The sequence below is a fragment of the Chroicocephalus ridibundus genome, chromosome 9, assembly GCF_963924245.1.
Source record: "Chroicocephalus ridibundus chromosome 9, bChrRid1.1, whole genome shotgun sequence".
Taxonomy (NCBI): Eukaryota; Metazoa; Chordata; class Aves; order Charadriiformes; family Laridae; genus Chroicocephalus; species Chroicocephalus ridibundus.
The window spans coordinates 15,978,948-16,000,280 of record NC_086292.1 but is presented as its reverse complement, the minus strand read 5'-3'; the positions used below and the strand labels follow the sequence as shown (position 1 = coordinate 16,000,280).

Here is a 21,333-nt window from a genome sequence, read left to right as displayed (position 1 = left end):
AATTTTTAAAAAGTATCTTATCACCCTTTATTTTCAGGTGCTTCACAATGATATGACAAAATAAAGTATCACCATCAGTTTTTGTAAATAAAAATGAATATCAACAAGTTCCAAATCTCCCCATATTGAGTACAATCCATCATAAATAAAAAACATGCATTAAATTAAAACTATTTCTATATTATAAAATATCATCATGTTACCCAGTTCTTTAAGACATCGGATTTTTCACAAATATATAACTTACATCATATAAAAATTACAATATACATTCGTACTTTTATTATGTTACTGTATTATTGCATTATGAAAGAAACTTTAAGTGACTATCAATGATACATTTGAGAGGCATTTCAAAGTGTTTCACTATAAATTAATAAAACCATGTCTTGCAATGCAACTTCTCCTGTGTACTTCTGTTGAATTTTTGATTGTTTAACAGGTTTGCACGCTGGGTCTGAAATCTTAAAAGAGATCAAGTCAGGCACATGTGTTTAAAATGAGGACTCATCAGCATGGCGTAACGTAGATTTGAATTTGCTTTTTTAAAGCCATTGCATAGCACCTTTACAATAAATTATTAATGGAGAGACAGTTCCTTGTACTTACATGGAACAAGCCATCTGTAAAGCGTTATATAAAACGTGGAGGTTCAGATGTCTGAACTGAAGAGGGCAGGCACCTTTTTAGATTTGACAAGAAACACTTCACAAAATGGCAGCTGAGTAATAAAGATTCAGTCACCATACCAATATTTGTACAAGAGCAGGTTAGTAATCTGATTTGGGCTGCCTTCATTTCAGCAAATACATTACAAACTTCTCTATAATAGCCTGCATCTTTTTTCATACCTCCAGAAATTTCTCTCTTCACATATCTCAGATGGGTGGACAAGACAATGACTGACTCAACCAGAAGTTTATGTTAGAAAAGAACTATTATAATACATCATATTCCAGGTTTTACTAAAAAAATTCCTTCCCATTACTAATAAATCTATGCTCCATGACAGAGAAATTGATTATTGTCTTTCTGAAAGCAGAGAACATACCCAGACAGGATGGGTGTGTTCTTTTGATACTTCTTTTTTTGTCCCATTTTCTTTGGCTGCAGATAGGGAAACAGTGGGTTTTAGCTGTATCTCTTTCAGTGCCAAAACCCAAGCCTCTAATTTTAGTCGCAGCTTTTCAACTGTGTGTGGATATTAAACAAAAACTGTTGATAGAAAACAAACCAACAAAAAATTACCCTGCCTTATAGAAAAGAAAGAGAAAGAGAAATCTCAACTGGCGAAAAAACTAAATTAAAAAGTGACAGTACTAGGCAAACGCTGTACTGGAATAAATCTGTGCTGACTTACTCCTCTTGTCCACCAAAAAGAAATGACACAGCACAGGAACACCATTTTATGAGCTGTAGAACTGTATTTCTCATACTGTTCATTCATTAAAGTGGGTAGTTTTAAGTTATGACCCAGAAAATGCGTCTAAGACTTCTGAATGAAGATTTAACCCTGAGGTATATTTGTATTAAATTTTTGCCCTAAGGAGTAATTTGCGACTGAAATACAACCTAAGGACACCTTTGTGTATCGTGTTCATTTACAGCATGAACTTCTTGTAAAATCAGGTGTTGCAATACAAACTGCTTGCATAAAACATCTAATTCTTGACTGGCGACCAACCAAGGAGTCCAATGTACCTTTTGCAGACCAGACACTTTGATCTGTATCATGAGATTTGAGTGGTAATGCCCTTAAGTATGGAAAGAACCAGACCAGCTTTTGGCACTGCAAGTAGAGGACAGTCTTTTTAGGCCCACTCTTGCCTGGAAAGGGCAGACATCCCTGTTCCTTAACAGCTATCCACGGTAGCTTCCCTCCCTGCTCCCAGAAGACTAATTCCTGTGCATAGCTTTTCACTACAACTGAAAAACATCACCACAGTAAACCCCTACAAAATCCATGCAAACCTCCATCATCTTACCTTTCTTGTTGACTTGCTGTGGTAGTGTATCACTCAAAGGACATAAGTTAGAATTTAAATCTAGGAGCAGAGCAGATGGTTTTTCCTTTACATTTTTTTATCCAGCATCTGATCAAAGGGAAACAGATAATACAATATCTGCCATCCAATCTTGCACTTTAAAATGATCATTTCTTCACCGTTTCCACTTCCTGCCTTACATCCTCATCTGTTTCCCTGGAAATGGTATATGAAGCCGAGATATCTAATTTTTCTACTCCCCTCTCTGTGATGGAACACTAAATGTGTCTTGTCCAGGAGCTCTGTGAAGATTGATTTAATATCTTCTGATTGCTGCCTGATTTCTGACAGTTTCCTGGGCCTTAAGAGATGATTAAAGAAACAAAATAAATTAAATTCTGTCAGCTGTCCCAAGCAAGTTTAACTAATAGAATTCGTCTTTAAACTTTGTATTTACTGACTTCACCTTCTGTTGGACTCTGTATAACGAAGTTCAACACTTTGCCTGAAATTTGTATTCCAAAATACCAATACCTATCTCTTTCTGAACCATAATAAAAGCCTTACTTATTTCTTTCGCTCATTCATCATTTGTGCCTTGCCTTGTGCACATTCCATTGTGCAGTATCTCCTCACAACTTCTGCTAGTCCCACAGTGACACCAGGAATACTCTTTGCCTGTATTTCCTGAGTCATTTGCCTTTGCATTAGCAGCCTTAGAAGAAGGAATCAGGTTGTGAAATCTCTTCTTGTGGAGAACAGGAGCGAATATCCCTTCATATCCCAGTGCTAAGAATACATTCATATGAAGCAGCATTTCTTTTCAGGTTTATGTCTTCCAACCAAACTATCTGTTTGTATAGTTTCTTCTTGCTTCACCCCCTCAACTTTACAACAAAGCAGATATTTTCATTAATTGAAAGATAACAGAATTCAATAGATTGAAGGACAAACTACAGCACAGTGTCCTTTTGCAGTTTATATACTAGGAAAGTGCCACAGTAGATACAGATGAGAGTAACTCTAGGCAGAGGCTGATTATCATTGTGTACTGATTGTGCACTCTGTTCAATGAAGACCACCAGAACTATTCCAACCCTTGTAAGAGTGTTTTAAAGAGAAATGGAAATGACCAGGAGTGATATACACAATGATAAAAGCAGTGTTTGAAAGCTTCATCCTAGGAAACTTAATCAATTTCTAATTTCATTCTTATGGAAAAATAGAGAATTTCACAGAAATTCTACCAAGATCAGCGGGTATTGCATGCAAACTCCTGGGAAGAAAAAGTTGGCTGCCTATGACTTCTACATTTTTTAGTATTTGTCAGCACTTAACCTCAAAACTACAGAAGGTTTCCAACTTCCTAAACACTGCTAATGCATTCTACATAAATTCAAACAGTATCAGTTTCATGGATTAAGCAATGTGCATACAGTTCTTCAAAGAATTAGAAGTTGGTGAAAACTAATGCATAGTCTATAAAGGATGTTTTAGAAATCAGGTATGTTTTTTCTCCAACTTAAGTGACATTTAAATACACAAGAAGCATGTAGGACAAGAAGTTGTTTCCATTCATCTTCGTGAAAGAGGCAAATAACAAGTGACTTGTTTATACAAGCATTAAAGATAATGCTATTCGTATGATACAACAACCAACTTTATAAGGGTACTCAGACCAATAAGAAGTTGCTCTTCATTCCAGAGCCGCAAGAAAAAATACAAAGAAGCCTCTGCAAACCCCACCCATCACATTCTTCTTTCAGATCAATGAACATCTGAGCCGAAGTACAGAGATATGTTTACATTTTCAAATATCCTTTGTAAAGTGACATTTATTAACAAGCTTGGCACAGAGAAACCTCTTTGTGAGAAGACACATTTTCTCAGTGTCTCGCTAATGACACTGACAATGAGTGAATTCTCACCGCTTTTAAGTAGAGAGAAACAAAATATTCACTGAACAGAATCATGTAAGTCAATAATACAAACTGGGATATAAGAAAATACCTGATTAAATTATACCTCACAGAGTGTGTATTGTAAGGACTATTCCTTCCCGTCTTCCCTCCCCCTTATCTGTAATACTTCGCAAAGATTTGTAACCAGATTTGTCTTAGCTTCTAGTACTGTACATATCCACATCTTCTGGGCTGGACTGACCATGGTCCATAAGTTTTGGATCAGGCTTAAATTTTGGTGTCTTCACTGTTCCTGTTAGAGATATTAAAGAAATTTAGTTAAAAAAATACACATACATTTGAGCTGTAGGAAAAAAAAAGCTTATTGACATATTTTGAGAATTACTGTATTACCAAACACTTACAAAAGATCAAAATATGTACATTCTAGTTAAAACTATAAGTGATACAGGACAATGAAGGCATGTTGTAATCATTAGCACACAGCAATGGATGGAGAGCAGGCCTTCCTCCTAATCTCTATACTTTAATACTAATTCCTGAACACAGCAGGGTAAGAGAAGAAATAGTGATGCTTTTCGCTACACATGGAAAGGAACGTTTGGGACATGGAAAAAAATCTCCAGTCTTTCTTCCCCCACTGCTCCAGGAGCACAGCTGTCTCCCAAAACCAACTGAATCAGTATCTTTCCTGAAGCTATTGCCAGCTGGTAAGAATTCCAAATTAAGGCAAACATTCTTACCTAGTTTCACTTCGTGACTTCAAAAAACAATGAACTGAATTTATGAAAATGTTGAGCCCTCACACTCATCCTGAATGACAATGCACAAAGACTGACATATTAAATGATACTGTAATTCCAGAGGACTGAAGAGAACATAAAGGCAGTTTTTCTAGGACTGTGTCTCCTACTACACATCTGCTTCTTTTCCAGCTACACGAGTTGGTTTAAGGGCGCTATGTTCTCCTGAAAGCTTTGCCCTATTTGGACTAGTGAAAATAAACATCTGTGCCAACACAGATTAATTTAATGATGAACATTTTTGTCTGTATTAGGGACATGAACTAATTCCATCCATGAAAGCAAAGACAGAAGGTATCTATATAAATAAAACCATTACAGACAGTCTGGACTGAAGCAAATGTAAAAAAAGATCAAAGTATTCCACAAACAAAATCAGAGAAAATAGAAGGGCAAACCAAAGCAAAGAAAGACGTGAATGTATATTGTAGTGAAAATAAAGGGAAAAAAATTTAAAAACTCCATCCAAATATGTTCTGCTTGCTTTCCAAAAAAAAAAAAAAAAATATTCTGGTAAAGAACAAAATAAAAAGTAAGCAAGTTTAAGTGATGAGTAAAATTTGGAAATTGCCCCTACAAAAGTTAACATTATTTTAAAACAAATTTAGTTCTCCTTTAATAGGTAATTCCACTTTTTCTCTTAGCAGTTTGCATATCAAAATATTTCTATATTAAATATGCAGTTACATGATCTAGTCGATTATCTCAATCACTTAAGATGCACAAAGAACATCACTGCAAAAAAAACCCCTAGCAAAATAAAATCCAATGCTTTATTTGTCAATTACGCATTCCTCTTTTGCCAATATCTGAAGATATACAACCTGTACAGAGGAATGAATAGTAATTCAAATTAGCTGTTTTCCCAAAAATCCATCAGTAAGCCTTTAAATTACAGTTATGGTATTCTGACAACAGAAAGATAATTTAAAGTAGATATTTAACAGAAGTATTTGATGATATACTCTCATTGCTAACAATAAGGGATATGGTCCACACCATGTGGAATGAAAGAAAACATTATGGAGAGAGAACAACAAATATGTAAGAATTCTGATACCGAGACAGGGCCCACAGTAGGAAAATGATCACGTCCCTGAGGCTCTGAAGTATATATTAAATGAAAGCACGTACAATATATTCCCAAGAATAATATGCTATGACAGTCTGCTCCATTTTAAAGCAAGGGTAACTACAAAATTGAGTCAAGTATTTGGATTTGCAATTTGCCCTGAGATTACACTTGAAATACTTAATTCACCTGATGAAGGCACTGGATCTTTATTACTCCAAGATTCTACTGGAGAAAATTCTGTTCTGTTAAGAGATCTTGACTCAATAGCAGACTCGGGTTTTGTACTAGGAATTTCCTTCTTTTTCTTATCTTCTTGCGTAACCGATTTTGATTCTTGCTGCAGCTGTGAACCAAACATTAATAAAAAATGAAACGCACATGGGTATATGCTTAATACATTACTGCAAAAAACAAAAAAGCTTTTGAGCCTGAAAGCTTAGCTTTTATGAAATTAGATATGGCATCATACAGTGATATTCAACTAGTAATGTTCAAGTCAGCTGCACACAAGGGACACAGCTGGAAAAAACAAAATGCATGAAAGAATCCCAGAGTTCAAATATAGTAAGTTCAGATACACACGTAAGGAAATTTACTTTGTCATGAGTATATACTTAAGCCTGATACTGTGCTTTTACTTGACACCCTCGAAGTACTTCACAAGGAAGTCACTGTTCATTTACAGATGAGGAACTTATAGTCTAACACAAGACTGAAATAGCATTTAGTTTTTACAGAACACTTACTACCCTTAGTTAACAGAAGATGGAAAGACAAATCATGGTAACCCCCTAGTAATGAAAAAAAAAATAATACTGTTTTGGGAACAGTCTTCACTCAGGCAAAAAAAATAAAGTTAACAGAAACTGTCTTTACCGCATCAATTCTTGTTTCGCTATCAGTTTAATGACATCTTTCTGAATCTCATTTTCAAAATTCAGAATTCCATTTGCACTCCTCAGTGGAAATAAAAGGTGAGGACTGCATAAAACTGACGGCCACAGATTTAAAGCAAGATACTTCTAAATGTTAATAAGACTGAGAAACTTTCACTGTCTTTAAAAAGAGCAAAAAAAAAAAATCACTATGCAAAGCAGAATTTTTACTTGGGGAAGTACTGCTTTTGTCAGGGGTTTTTTAAATTCCACTGGAGAGAAACCTTTTCAGGTTGCAGAAACAACATGTTTAATTCTGGGATGTACTAAGCCAAATTCCATATGTAATTTACAGGAGGTTAATATTCCCCTCTACTTAGTGCAGGCAAGGCCTCAGCTCGTTTATTATGTCCTGTTTTGACCACCTCACTTAACAAAAACAACCAACAACACAAACCACACACAAACACCCTAAAAACAGTAAAAGGAGAGAGAGAAACTAGAGAAAACTCAGAGGAGAACAAGAATTATGTAAGAGTTAGAAAGCCTGCTCTATACGAAAAAGTTATACAAGGGAGAAGATCATGTCAAAAACCATGATAAATTTTCTATATGTAATAGGTCAATATAAAGAGATTACTGACCATTTATTCACTATGTCTGCAATGAGGACAGGACAAGAAAAAAAAACAACAAATCAGGCATGGACAATTTATATTGCAGGATAATTAAAACAGACTACCTGGAAGAGTTGTGGAATTTCCTTCACTGATACGTTTAAGAAAAGCTAGCATACCTACTGTAATTCTGTGTGTCTTTATCTTAAATTCAGTGGTCTGCTTACGACCAAAGCTTGAATGAGAATGAATTATCTTTGTCAAGATCAAAAATGAGCTCTAAGAGAAACTCAGTCTTCTCTTATGCATCTTGCATGTATTGTGGGACTACGCAGGGGATCTCACTATCTAGTAGTCTGAAAGGTATAACATACATGACATTAATTAAATACTGAAGTTACAAAAATAAGAAGGGGTTTTGTGCCTCACAACACAATTAGTAATCTTAAACAGTATTAGGAGAAGCACTTGACCTTCTAATTTACTTTTTTTTTCCAGCTGAATTTACGAGTTACAGTCATTACTTCAGAAAGCTTACCTTGGTGACATCTTCCTTTTTTGCCCATAGCGATCGCACAGCTTCATAGGTTTGATGGCTTGCAGAAAATAACTTTTTCCCTGTTACCTATTTTTTTGAGACAAATATAATTTAATCACAGCTTTAAAAATACCAAGATACATAGACCATTCAAATGAAACACATCTTATTTGCATGAGAACATGCTTGACCCCATACTAAGACATTTCAATCACCTATTTTTCAAAATCTAGTGCATAGTTCTCTCACATCAAGCAAATTCAAAATAACGTTTAAATTGGTATTAGAAATCCGCAGGTGGCATTCACATGCTACATCTACCTACTCAAAATGAAATCAAAACCTGATCAGCAAACAGTGTTTTGGCAACGTTAGCACAACAGGCTGCTGCAGCAGTTTTAAAGGATCCAAACTTGTCTCACTATATTGGAAACGATCAAAGACAGTGACGCAAAAGGAAATAAACCCAAAGATAACCTGGCCCATGTTAGTGAGCAGTGGTTTGTTTTACAAATGGCCAAATCCTTCACTCTATTTTTCCAAAAGTAATTTTATAATACTGCAGTAACTATGGAGTACCTTCACAAATGCTCTGTACAAACAGAATACTTCACAGCTGCAACTACAAAAAACTACGCAAAAGGTTACACATAATGTAAAGTAGACAGGAAACAAGGATTTAGCTTCCTAAAATAGGTCATAACATACAGCGTAGCATTACTATTCATTTCCCCATCTTCCAACCCTGACATTTAAGTCTTATGAGAATAAGCCAAGAAATCCCACTGCCTCTTAAGAAATGTAATCCTCATTGATTTGCATAGAATAAAGAAACCAACATATCAGTTTAGCACTGTAAGATTACCCGAAGATTTTAACCACAGTGTAGGTCTTTGCGATATCTTCCTACATACTCTGGAAGTATAAAAATACTAACCAAAAATGCCCCACTAAAATTAATAACAATAACAACTGATCCATCATGATGGAAAGTTGGAGATTCAATAGTAGTTTTTTCAATTCAGAATAATTTTACACGAATCTTTGTCAAAACTTAAATCTGATCATTTAACTAAAAGAAAACTTCTAGAAACAAACACAACTAACTAAAATAAATTTTCCTTTCTCATCAATTTAACAACAGAAGTGCAGTTTTGAAACTATAAATGCAAATTTTGTCAAGGAACCACAAAGAATTCTTATGAAGCAGCATGTGCTTTTCTAAATAGGGAAAAACTGGAAAACTATAGAGGAGGAAGAGATCATAGAATCATAGAATCATAGAATCATAGGGTTGGAAGGGACCTCTGGAGATCATCTAGTCCAACCCCCCTGCCAGAGCAGGGTCACCCAGAGCAGGTTACACAGGAACACGTCCAGGTGGGTTTTGAATGTCTCCAGAGTTGGAGACTCCACCACCTCTCTGGGCAGCCTGTTCCAGTGCTCTGCCACCCTCAAAGTAAAGAAGTTCCTCCTCATGTTTAGGTGGAACTTCCTATGTTCCAGTTTGTGCCCATTGCCTCTTGTCCTGTCCCCGGGCACCACTGAAAAGAGCCTCGCCCCATCGTCCTGACACCCACCCTTTAAGTATTTATAAGCGTTGATAAGGTCACCCCTCAGACGTCTTTTTTCCAGACTGAAGAGACCCAAATCCCTCAGCCTTTCCTCATAAGAGAGGTGTTCCAGTCCCCTAATCATCTTTGTAGCCTCCGCTGCACCCTTTCCAGCAGTTCCCCGTCCCTCTTGAACCGGGGAGCCCAGAACTGGACACAGTACTCCAGGTGCGGCCTCACCAAGGCAGAGTAGAGGGGGAGGATGACCGCCCTTGACCTGCTGGCCACCCTCTTCTTGATGCACCCCAGGATGCCAAATATATAGGCTTTATATCCTGCTTTTCAGTTCACTTTTTGTGTAGAAAAGTACTGTGTGCAAACAATTCTTGCATACAAAATATTAAGTATAAACAGCTAAGATGTATTCTAATCAGGCAGACAACTGCAAGATGGCAGTAACTGGAAAACAGGGAATTCTAACAAGAGATGCAATTGTACAGTATCTCAAATTGCAGATCTATCAAGTTCAGCACAACTATATTTTTTACTTACTTTTATTTCAGCAAGATAAAATAAACACCATTTATTTGAGAGATGAGGATTAAAAAATGAGAGGTTGCATTTTTTAATTCTGTTATTTTATTAATTGTTTATAGTTAGGCAATTAACACCTGTGATGCGTTTTATGTTTTAATGAAGATGCATGGGAATTCTGACTCCTAGTCCCATGATGCTTAATTCAAGTGGAAGGGGTATGCTATGACTAAATTAACTGTTAATTCCATATTAAAATTCAAGCAAACTTACCTTAGCAAATACCACTGACTGAGCTGGGTAACACACAGAAATTCCTAAAGTAGTAAGTCCCAGCGGATAAGCGATTTTCTTAAATCTAGAATCTGTATAAAGCCAAATATTCAAAATAATTAAACACTAATGAAATGTAAAGCTAAGTAGTCGTATCAATTGAACACCATTGTTTAACCCCTAATCATTGTTCACACCAAACTTAACCACATAAAGGCTGGGGGAGAGAATACAGAGTGTGATAATATTTTAGTAAAGTCACATTTGCAGGAGATAGTGATATGCTGAACATTGGTTTATTGAACAAGAGTTAATCCCAAACTAGATTTTCCAATATTGTGAAAAATTGGAAGAATCTCTGTGTTATCTAGGAGCTGCTGTGCTTCTTCACTAGCTCCATGCGCACTCTCCTCCAGACACAGACTGCGGCATTTGGAGCAGCCAGGAGCCTGGAAAACGGGGCCTCTATTAAATGCAAGAATGGCTGGGCCAGGCTCAGGTTCCCCTTTGTTGACAAGGAGCCCTGATGACGGATTCTCAAACCCAAGTCCTTTTTTTAAATCCGTCCACCAAAAAGTAACAGGGATACAAGAAGAATGCTTTCACTAATCTGCCAATACATTGATTATTCAGATAGACACACGCTAGGTATTATAGATTAACATTTTCTGAACAATGTTTTCTGGCAGGTTAAATATTATTCCTCTAGTATTTATCTTGAAAGGAGAGGCGTCTGTATCTATTAAATTACTCTTTTGCCTTCAAAGCTGCTGAAATCATGCCTTCTGATGTGTATTCTCTTGTACCTGTTAGCCAAATGCCAACGTTCTTTAGCATCTTCCCTCTGAGTTCCCTTAGTTTTCACTATATTCTGTAACATTACCTGTTCTAATTTGTCTCCAATTTCCTCCCATACACACATTGTTTCTGAAAATCAATAATGAACAAACTCAAAACAAGTGTCCTACTTTGAATTTTCGTTGATTCCACCATTAAAAATGACTACATAATCCTGCTGTATTAGGCCTTAGCCAGCTTCTGAAAGAAATATAATGTTCCTTAAATTTATCAGGAAGGATTTTTTAAAAAATACTAGTTACATAGGCTTTTGTCTCAATTTCAAGAACTGAAAATCTTTTGACCATTAAAATTACTATGTGCTACATATTAAACACATCAATAATGAAAATAAGCAAAAAATCCTACCTTTTCTTGCCAGCACTATGCCAGCTAAGCCTGATATTGTAATTACACTAACTTTGGGAAGAAATTCTGGTGGTGGATTCTTCAGGTAAACATAAGCATCTTAAATTAAAAAAAAAAAAAAGCATAGCAATTCAATATTAATCCTTTTATTTTATTTCCCACTTAAGAAATAAAGATGGAAGTAAAATTATGAATATCCAAAACCGAAAATAGTCCAAAACTGGATTTTTTGTTAATGAATGCCTTATTATCCAGGTGCGCACTCTGCAGTCTGTGTTAGACAGAACCAGAATTACAGTCCTCAAAACACAGCAAAGTTAACAATTTTCCTCCTTAGATACTTTTTTCTGTTTAATAAAATGTTAGTCCTTAATAAAGGAAACAGAAAGCATGGTTTTAAGTTTTGATTTTACTGTGAGATAATACAGATTAAATGAGACACCACATATTTTGGGATCTCCCAATATACTATTTTTAAGGAAAATAACTGTTAACTATAAATTTCTGATACTGAACTTGAATGCAAACGGTACCTGTAACTTGTGCTTTAATTAAGAAGCCATTTTTATAATTAAAACAGGTTGTCGAATTTCCATCCCTGCAGATGTTGAAGACCTGACTGGACAGAGATGCAAGTAACATGCTTTGGCTCTGCTTTAAGCAGGTGACCAGACTAGGTGATCTATACAGGTGCCAATTTCAATGATTCTGTGATACTATGATTTTAAGAACAAAGCTAAAATCAAAGGAATGAGACATACCATTTAATTTGTCATTTTTCTCATTTCAGAACAGAAATGAAACACCATAGTGAATTAAGAGTGGTCCCAGTTTTTTTGTCTTCACATTTGTGGAAAGTATTCCAGTACACTCCCCTTCCGCCCTTTCCCTCTCCTCCCCCCTATAACTACAATTGGCTGTTTCAACCATCTTTCTAAGTCACAAGGAGAAACAACAGAAAATGCTCAATTCAAAAATATGTGACTTGCCTACCTTTTCCAAATTGAATTGAATCCATTATTCCATTTTTAACAAAGACAAAAGCATCCTACAAAAAAAAATAAAAATCTTTGCATAAGTACGTGTTTTCAGTACAAAACATCTCAGTTGATACATAGGGCGCAGCACAATGAGACAAAGAAATATTATGTAACTTCAAAGAAAACAAACCAGTGAACTTCTACAGAGACCGTGCTGAGACCTAGCTCCTTTTTGACTACCATATTTATATTTTTAAAACTAAAATACTTTATTTTAAAAAGTCTCTTTTAATATAGTAAGATCACTCTCAAAATTGACATCTCAGGAACAAAACTGTAGAGTGGGAAAACATCTGGATGCCAACTGTATAACATAAGAAAATTTAATCATAAAATACAATCTCCTCTTCCCAAGAGAGACTTACCAGTAAAACTGACTTTGTCTTTTAGTTTGTAAAAATGGTGCTCAGTTTTGCTATAGATAAGTAGTATTGATTTGGTCTAAGATGTGTGCTCAACTTCAAGGGAGTGTGCATTACTCCCTTCAAATTGGTCAATTTATTTAATGACAAGTTTTTGTTTATCCAGAAAAAAAACCTTCTACTAGCCTACTATCAGTATCATTGTCCTCAGATTGCTCAACAAATTGAGTAAATATGCATTCTTTAGGAGATTAATGAAAAAGAATGTCGTCTTGAGTTATTTCACCAAAATCATTTGTTTGCAGTAACACAGAATTTGTACCACCAGAGGTCACTGCTAGTCAATTTCAGAGACACTCAATATAATTAAGGGCATGGAAAAGTTTGATACAGATTTATAACTAAATTATTTCAGTTATGCAGTCACCAACAAAATTTTCACAGACCAGTAGAATCAAAATTTACAGAAAATACATGAAGAATTTTGATTTCTTTGCCTTTTGCAAATAATAGAGTCTACTTTTTTATGACAGAAAAATACAAGCATAAAATTTCACACTAACAACAGCCAGGGTAAAGCTGTCATTTACCAACAGTTAAGAGAATGGTGACAGGTATCATATTTCTTCTGCGCCTAGAATATTCAATAACAGAGTTGTGAGGTCTTTTTGGTGACTAGTTATAACAGCCTGCTTTAACAGTGACATTGGATGCACTCACTCAGTTTGTCCTTCCTAAAGTATCTAAATCATGTCTTTTAACCTGCCCTTTGGAAGCGGCTCACTCTCTCCTCCTGGAATTTCAGACTCCTAAATGCTATCAAGTTCTGCTAGGAAGAACTTACCTACGTCACTCTTGCTGTAGAAGTTAACCAAGAGGTATTTATGAACCTGCCACTGTGGGTTGGCCTAAACCCAGTTTAGCACTGACTGAAGGGGACCTCTTTATCTCACTGCCTTTTGATTTGGAAGACAGGGAGAACGCACATGTTCCCTGTTACAAGAACAGTAGAGAAAAAAATGAGGGAAGAGTTCATTTTTGCATCTTAAATTATAGGTGTATGCTAATACAAGGAACTACAAAAAAACCAAACCCTCTGAGGTGAGGTATGCATTTTTTCAATGTTTTAATCGTGTCGTCAGGAATTGTAGGGAACTTTGGGTGCAGGTATTTCTTACCTTGCACCATCCAATATAGCGGCCAGTTGTCTGTCTTATTGAAGAAAATCGCTTCTGCAAGTCACCAGGCTGTTCTTCAATGTATTTTGATTTCAGAGGTGGTGGACAGTAAATTGGAAGCTGGAAAGAAAAGCATAACTGTACTGCAGGGAGATAGTTTTGTATACAGATTATTATTTACATTGCATAGTGTTTGTCAAAACTGCAAATACTTAGTGTTCCCATTACAGCAAACAAAACCTCTATATCAAATTATGCTCTTTTGTATTTACAAACTTTACACAAGTGTGACTACAGGTTAATTCTTTAGAAATGAAAACTGAAAGTATCGTATAGGTTCTAAGAAGTAGAATTACTGCGTAGGATAAAGATATCTTTTATTCAGAAAAAGTATGAGCAAGAATAATTGGAATATGCATGCATGTATTACTAGAAATTGTACAATGGAAAAAGACTTATTATCAGTAAGTATTATACTCTTTTACCTTTTTTTGGCTTCAGTCTGGAAATAACGTAATAATGAAAATAAGATAAAACTTTACTAATTTACTATTGTAACATTTCATGTTCTATTTGTGCTATAGCAGTCAGTTATTTAGCAGGTAATTTTTATTATCTGATATTACTTAGCTCTATGTTTTATTTACTGGGTAATATAATTCAATGAAAAGAGATGGTATTCTGCAGATTCTTCTAGTATTATTTTAAAGACTGACAAACTGTAAGATTCTTACCTGATTTGGCTTCACCGGCTGACTCTTTGATTCCTTTTCTGTTGCTGCATATACAGTAATACATGCAAATGGCAAACCAGAAGAAACAGCTGCCAGCCTTGCCACCTGGGACAGATGAAAAAAGGGAGTGTTAATGCAGGAGTAAAAATTTCACTCTGGTAAAATCTGGATATTAAACAAGTAATTTTTAAAACCTTTTTAAAACAGTACTCCTTTTAGGAACCTCTTCAGTCTTATGCAAAGATTTTCTCAAATTACAATGGTAAAGAAAAAGATACAGGACACTGACAACAACAGTTATGTCTAAAATACCAGGAAGAATTTTGTGTTCAAAGCCACATTGATGCTTTCATCATCCCTTAAGGCAAATCAAGTTCTGATCTATTCAACATACAGGTACTCCACGTCAATGAATGACTCTTGTTTCAGCAAAAAGCACCTCAGTTTTATTTACAGGAATTCCCCATGACACCAGACAAAATGTCATCTCCTTTCCAATTCACAGAATGGTCCAACTACTGCCTGTTTGGAATAACCATGTGTTGACAATAAAAGAAAATACATAGCAATAACTGGAACTAAGAATCACCTGCTTTACCTTTCAAATCACTTATGTTACAATGTAAATTACAGAAATACAGGTTTGGTCATGAGAGTTTGATGCCTACTTAGAACATTAATTTGGAAAAAAGCACCATATATTACAAAAGGTTAAACTCAAACATAGCTTCATGTGAATATTTTTTAAATGATTGCCTTAAGATTACAATCAGAGCTGGCATTAAGCATGCTGGCATTTTTGCAACTTTAAAAATGTGAACACAAGCATGGAAAACTTTCCCAGGATCTGCATAGAGATGATGGTAGTGGAGTGCCAGAAAAAAAGAAAAGTAGGGAAAAAACCAACTTGATTTTGGGAAATACCTTAAATCCCTAGTATAAAACTCTGCTATATTCTCATTGTTATCTCAGCTTTTAATTGGAAATATCCTGTCAGTCAAAGGAGTGGGATTTACTCCATAGCATTTAGTGGTAGTAACAAACGCACAACGAAAATGAAGAAACGCAGAAGCACCACACTGAATTAGCTCAGGTTCATGAGATGTCAGTCACATGTATATTAAACTACTCAAGACAGCAAAAGACCATCACTTCTAAAGCAAACTGTGCGATCATCACAGCAAAACTTTCAGATGGTACAATCACAGCAAAACACAAAGCCACAGAAGAACAAAAGAGTTGAGGAGCAATGCCAGAGCTGAAAGCTGTAGCTTAAAGCTAAAAATTATTCTTCAGTTGCATTTTTTGGCATGGAGGCCAAGAGGCAGAAGGGTTACTTAAGGTTTCTCTACACTAATGGTCTTAATATATAGTATTCCTGCTCTTAACACACAGCCAATGTGCCCCTCCCCTCTCCTTGGCACACAAAACCTCTTGTCAGCTTAATTACCGCACCACGCTAAAAGTCTGCTAGTGGCTACTACTTATTTCATGCTTTTCTTCAATACAGGAATGGCAGGAAAATGTCTAGGACTGAGCTCATTTTGTTTCGAGAAACAGAACCCCACTGCTTTTTCTCTTCAGGCCAGGTTGATGTTATGAAATTTTTCAAATACACCTGTGTGAGCTGGAAGCATCAAAAACCCCCACAACTCCAGTACAGCTGGACTAGCAAATCTCAGCTGGCAAAGCCATCTCTGTAGACACAATCATGTTGACCAGCATGTGCTATTCTCTTAATTTACACTAGTGACACCCCAAAATACTTTCCCGTTGCAGATGAAGTCTAAAAGCCCTGGGGGGCACAGAGAGAACTGATGGACATGGCTACCGGATGAAAGCTGGGGACAGAACTGTGAAGAACCTGCTGTGTGAGGAGTCCCAGCCAGGGGAGATGGGGACACCATGATGGCTGAGACGGAGCGAGCTCCTCTCCCCCGAGGGCTGGCAGGCCAGGCAGCCACTCGAAGGCAGGAGATGCGATACTAGAACTAGATGATCTTTAAGGTCCCTTCCAACCTAAACCGTTCTATGATTCTATTCCTTTTCTTCCCGTTTCCTCTCCAGAGAGAGATGGAGAGAGGCAGGGTCTACAGGCACCACACGTGCACACAAGCGCAGGAGCAGACACTGCAAGGTAAGCCAACAACACACCTGGATCTGCAGTGGGACAGAGGGGGAAGATACCAAAAGTCATCAAAATATGAACCAGTTAGCACACTAACTGTCTTTCTGATAACGTTGCTTAGAGCAAAACACCAGTCGGAGCTACAGAAGATTATTTATAAAGGGAGACCCATCCTCAAAGAAAAGTCTGTGTTTTTAAAGCATTATTAAAAGAAACTGTTTAAAACATTATCGTAATTCAGATTGCTTATTTCAGTACATGTTGGTACCAAGACAACACAGCAATATTCAGCAGACACAAGAAGAAAAATAAAATTCAGAAGTGAGAAATCATGAAAAACTTATATTGTTGTCATGGTTTACGCTGGGCTGGCTACTAACACTTACCAAATTTGATTAATTTGGTTTAGAAATTCGCAACGGAGTTTATTGTGCTAGATATAAAAGAGAAAGCTGTATTGTGAGTGAGGAAAGTAGTCCAATTCCTGACTGACAGTAATTGCTTTATTTTTGGACGCCTGAAGACAAATGCATAAATGTTTAAAAATCCAAGTGAACAGCTGTACTATCTAACATTTACGCTGGCACGATTATTTCAAGGTTTCACTCTTTCCTATTGAAATCACAAAGAAGAGCAACGTCGCCTTGGCTACCCTAAAAAGGCTTTACTGCATTAAGCTGTTTATCCTCTTTATCTAACGTCTAGGTATATTAAAAAGACCTCAGTTAGCCAAGTTGTATCTATTATTAATTTATTATTTTATTAAAAATTACTTCAAAGGATACTATGTATTAAACAAGGAAAATCACATATTGCTTAGCTACAGAAATCAAAAGATATTTTACCTATGAAACCTTCTAAAAGAAGTTATTATGAGTTAAGAAATGGCAGGATCACAAGTTATACCAAAGACTAGAAATGAAGTAGAGAGAAAAAACAAGCTTGAACTGTAAAAAATCCTGGAATTACTGGTTAACCAGCAGAATGACTCCAGAACGTCAGTCCATAACAGATTCAAAAACACACTAAAATCTTCTCTTTAATGAATTCAGGAAATATTTTAATTTACTGTTTTTCTTTTTTTAATTGAAAGAGTTTAGTTCAACATCTGCTCTGCATTTTACTACTAGTTCTGCGTTTATGTGAATTAGTGCTCTGACCTAAGCCCTACAAAACTAACAGAAGAAAATCACCCAGTCCCTAATGGCAGCAGATCTAAATGCCAGCAGTTACAAAAGCCATGAGCCCAGATGACATCTTCTGCAGATGAATTCTATATGAACACAGATCTAAACATCACCAGAATTGCAGATACTAGAAATTACCAGCCCTAATGCTCTGGGATGGGGAAGGGTCAATAGCAAGAGTCAGAAGGTTTCCTGCAACACCACTGCCATGCTACTGACACTGCTAACACGCTGCAACACGTACCACCAGCACGTTGTTTTTTTCCCAGGCACAAAAAGCACACCAGTTGTTTCAAAGCACTGAACAGCGCAGACTCACAGACAGGGCACTATTTTTGATGAGAAGACTGAATAGCAATTATTTGCTGAAGAAATTCATTATATGCTCTCTAGCTGAAAATTGTTACAGCTAGGCCTTTTAATAGTAGGTCTAGAGTAAAATTAATCAAAATATAATAATAAAACTGTCAAATGTACCTGGATAATTTTGGCTTTAGGTCTTTGCATTTCAAACAATCTACTTCAAAGTGTAGAATCTTATCAAAGATGAAAAATACAGATTCTATAAAAAAAAAAAGTTAAAAAGCTACATCACTACAAAGAATTCACTATCTTCAACTCAAAAGATGTAGAATACAAACTAAAGAATAAAACCATATATTTAATTTATGCTAATCTCCAAGGCGTTAAGTATTGTTTCCCACTGAAACTGCAAATTCTGTATACTTGCTTCAAGAATTGGAGCACAAATAAGGAAACCTGCTCTGAAGGTAGGAATAAGCCTCAAACAAAAACAGGTAATCAAAGGAGTACACTATATGCAAAAATCTAATGCATGTATATGTTAATATAGGCACCTTCTCTATCACAAAACCAGAACCTACTAGGCAGATTAAAGTAAGATTCAAATTTTAGCAGCTACTGCATGTCATATTTTCAGTGGAAAGCTGTTATTCGAAGAATAAGAAGCACAGGTTTATGGTTTTATCCTACCACTTAGATGTCTTGAGGTAGAACATAAAACTGTCTCATATCCTTTTGATTTATTTTTCCCAGAAGGTACAGGAGACATGATGATTGTCAGAAGCTTCTAAGCTGAAACCAATTATTTTAATTTGGGTATGTATTTATTTATACATTTCTAATGACAACTACAAAAAAAAAAATGCACAAGTGGAACAGAGCATCCTTCCACTTCACTCAACTTATTGGCACTCCATGGATTTGTTTTTAACCTTTGTCTGCCAGATGGTAACCCACAGAGAGTGAAAACTTAAGAATAAAACTATTAATTTTTCATAGTAAATAATAAACAACACACATAAAGTTAACCTCACTTCACCAAAAGCACTGAATCATTCAGGTTTATGTACTAAACTATACTACTTCAAGATCACCTACGCATACGGCAAAGCCAAACCCAGTTCCTTCTTTCAGGTACTTGTCTCATAACAAACTAAGGTAAATTGCTTCATTTTCATTCCTTTGGCTTTCCTCATTTGCATCATCTTTTTCTTTGCAGATACATACGCGTTTTAAATGTTTTGCAAAAGTAAATGTAAAGATTCATGTGAAAGCAACTTATTTGTCAGTTCAACTATGAAAACTGAAAAACCTGTCTAAATATTTAAGTGAAAGCCTAGCTCTTTACAGGCATATTTTTTCCTGTTTAAAGACACTCTATTATCTCTACAATGAAAGATATTTTAAATACTTGTTACTGTTTGTAACAGCACGATTTTAACACCCTTGTTTTAGTGATGGTATAACACTACTACACTTTACAATGCTAGTACAAACTAGTATTTTGATGTCTCATTTCTCCAGTAACGACTGGAAGGCGTTTCAGAGGCTGTAAGTAGACAGAGAAGAACCAGAACAGAAATACTTCTTTTATTCCCTACTGTACAATTTAATCACTACCTCAACACCTGCACTGGAGAACGCAATACCGAGACCTCTTTCTTTCCTGCTCCTCCTTCACGGGAGCCCTCGGTGACAGGTTTGAGGCATGTCCCCGCTCCCAGAAACCGCCATCTCCCGACCGGCCCGCGCGGGAGCGGAAAAGCTGTGGGTCCACCGCGAGCCGGTCACTGGGGCCGGGCTGTGCAGGGCCACACCACCTCAACGGGCATGGCGGGCCCCTCCGCCGCCCTCAGCGACGCCCCGGCCGGAGCAGCCGCCGGGCCTGGGCCGCCCTCACCCGCCCGCCCAGCTCCGCGGGGGACCCGCCGGCTGAGGCAGGGGCCCAGCGACGGAAGGGGGCCCTTCCCTTCCCTCAGCCGGCGGGGCGCGCGGGCCGGCTCTGACAGGAGGCGGGGTGCGGGCAGGCCGCGCGGGGCCGGCTGCTCCGGGAGCTCCCGAGGGACCCCCCGCGGGGTGTCCTGCGGCTCTCCTCGGGGCGGCGGGTGCCTGGGCGGGAGGGTGAGCCCGGGCCGCGGGAGTCGCCGCAGCACCGCCCTCCCTCACGCAAGGCGGCACTCACCTTGGCCGCCATGTTAGCAACAGCCCCGCGCGGCCGCGTACGGCGAGCGGGAAGGGCCGAGCGCGGGGCGGGGCCGCGGGCGCTCGGGGCGGGCCGGGCCGGGCCGGGCCGGGCGCGGCGGTGGTGGCGGCGGCCGCGGGTGCGGCCGGCAAGCCGCTCTCCGGTAAGGGGTCGCGCCTGCCCTGGGCCGCCCGGCGCCGCTGCGGGGAAGGAGCGGGAGTTCCGGAGGGCGCCGGGCTCTGGTGATCCCTCTGCGGCGGGGCAGCCTGACAGGAGCGGGGCGCGCACCTGAGGGCTGGATGGGATGAAAGTCGCTAAATAAACAGCTGCGATAGCGGGTGTGCTGGGGCAGCTTTGTGAGACGCCGAGCTCGGCTGCCGTTACTTCATCCTCCACCTGTCGCTTAAAAGCAGAGTGTTGCGGGGCCCCGGCCAGTGCGGGCTCAGCCCTGCCGTCAGCCGGCGCCTCTGTGACACTTTGGTTTCTTTCTTCTTGCCCGCTAGGAAACGTTCTCCCCCAACATCTACTCCAGAGTACAAGATTACTAATTCTGTTTCAGACGGGAAGGTGCAAATCCCAAATGTCGCCATTTTAAAACATGAAACAGAGAGAAAACGACAAATAAACCGCATTTGCTTTGACCAAGGAAACAGCCACAACGATTTTCTGAGGGGTGTTCCTGTTAAAGCAGCTACAGCCTGAGCTGTTCAAATGGCGTGGGCCTGTCCACGGGAAAGATCATCTATAGTGATGGCTATAAACTAGCTATAAATCTATAAAAGGCTATAAACTCTCTGCCCAGTTCAAATACAAGAACTGATGCTTGGCTGTGATTGCT

At 37.9% G+C, this 21,333-nt stretch overlaps 1 protein-coding gene across 2 annotated transcripts; it reads right to left on the bottom strand.

The window, feature by feature from the left end:
* Nucleotides 1-8: 8 nt before the first annotated feature.
* APOOL (apolipoprotein O like) lies at nucleotides 9-20,530 on the bottom strand. Of its 2 annotated transcripts, none has more exons than XM_063346829.1 (9): nucleotides 20,496-20,530; nucleotides 14,696-14,800; nucleotides 13,962-14,081; nucleotides 12,375-12,429; nucleotides 11,382-11,480; nucleotides 10,176-10,267; nucleotides 7,816-7,902; nucleotides 5,972-6,128; nucleotides 9-4,199 (listed from the first exon to the last, which is right to left on the bottom strand). In XM_063346829.1, the coding sequence occupies exons 1-9, from the start codon at nucleotides 20,505-20,507 to the stop codon at nucleotides 4,102-4,104; spliced, it is 825 nt and encodes a 274-aa protein (XP_063202899.1). In that variant the 5' UTR covers nucleotides 20,508-20,530; the 3' UTR covers nucleotides 9-4,101. The 2 variants fall into 2 exon arrangements, with proteins under 2 accessions (XP_063202899.1, XP_063202898.1); XM_063346828.1 differs by lacking the exon at nucleotides 20,496-20,530 and adding an exon at nucleotides 18,488-18,572.
* Between the last annotated feature and the right edge of the window lie 803 nt (nucleotides 20,531-21,333).

What these genes read in the sequence shown, in the direction of transcription:
- APOOL (XM_063346828.1), bottom strand. Translation starts at nt 18,517, where the DNA reads ATGCAAAGACCTAAAGCCAAAATTATCCAG. An exon ending in CTAAAGCCAAAATTATCCAG is followed by an intron (nt 14,801 to 18,487) that starts GTACATTTGACA and finishes CATCTGTCCCAG; the next exon opens with GTGGCAAGGCTGGCAGCTGT. An exon ending in GCTATATTGGATGGTGCAAG is followed by an intron (nt 12,430 to 13,961) that starts GTAAGAAATACC and finishes TTTTTTTTGTAG; the next exon opens with GATGCTTTTGTCTTTGTTAA.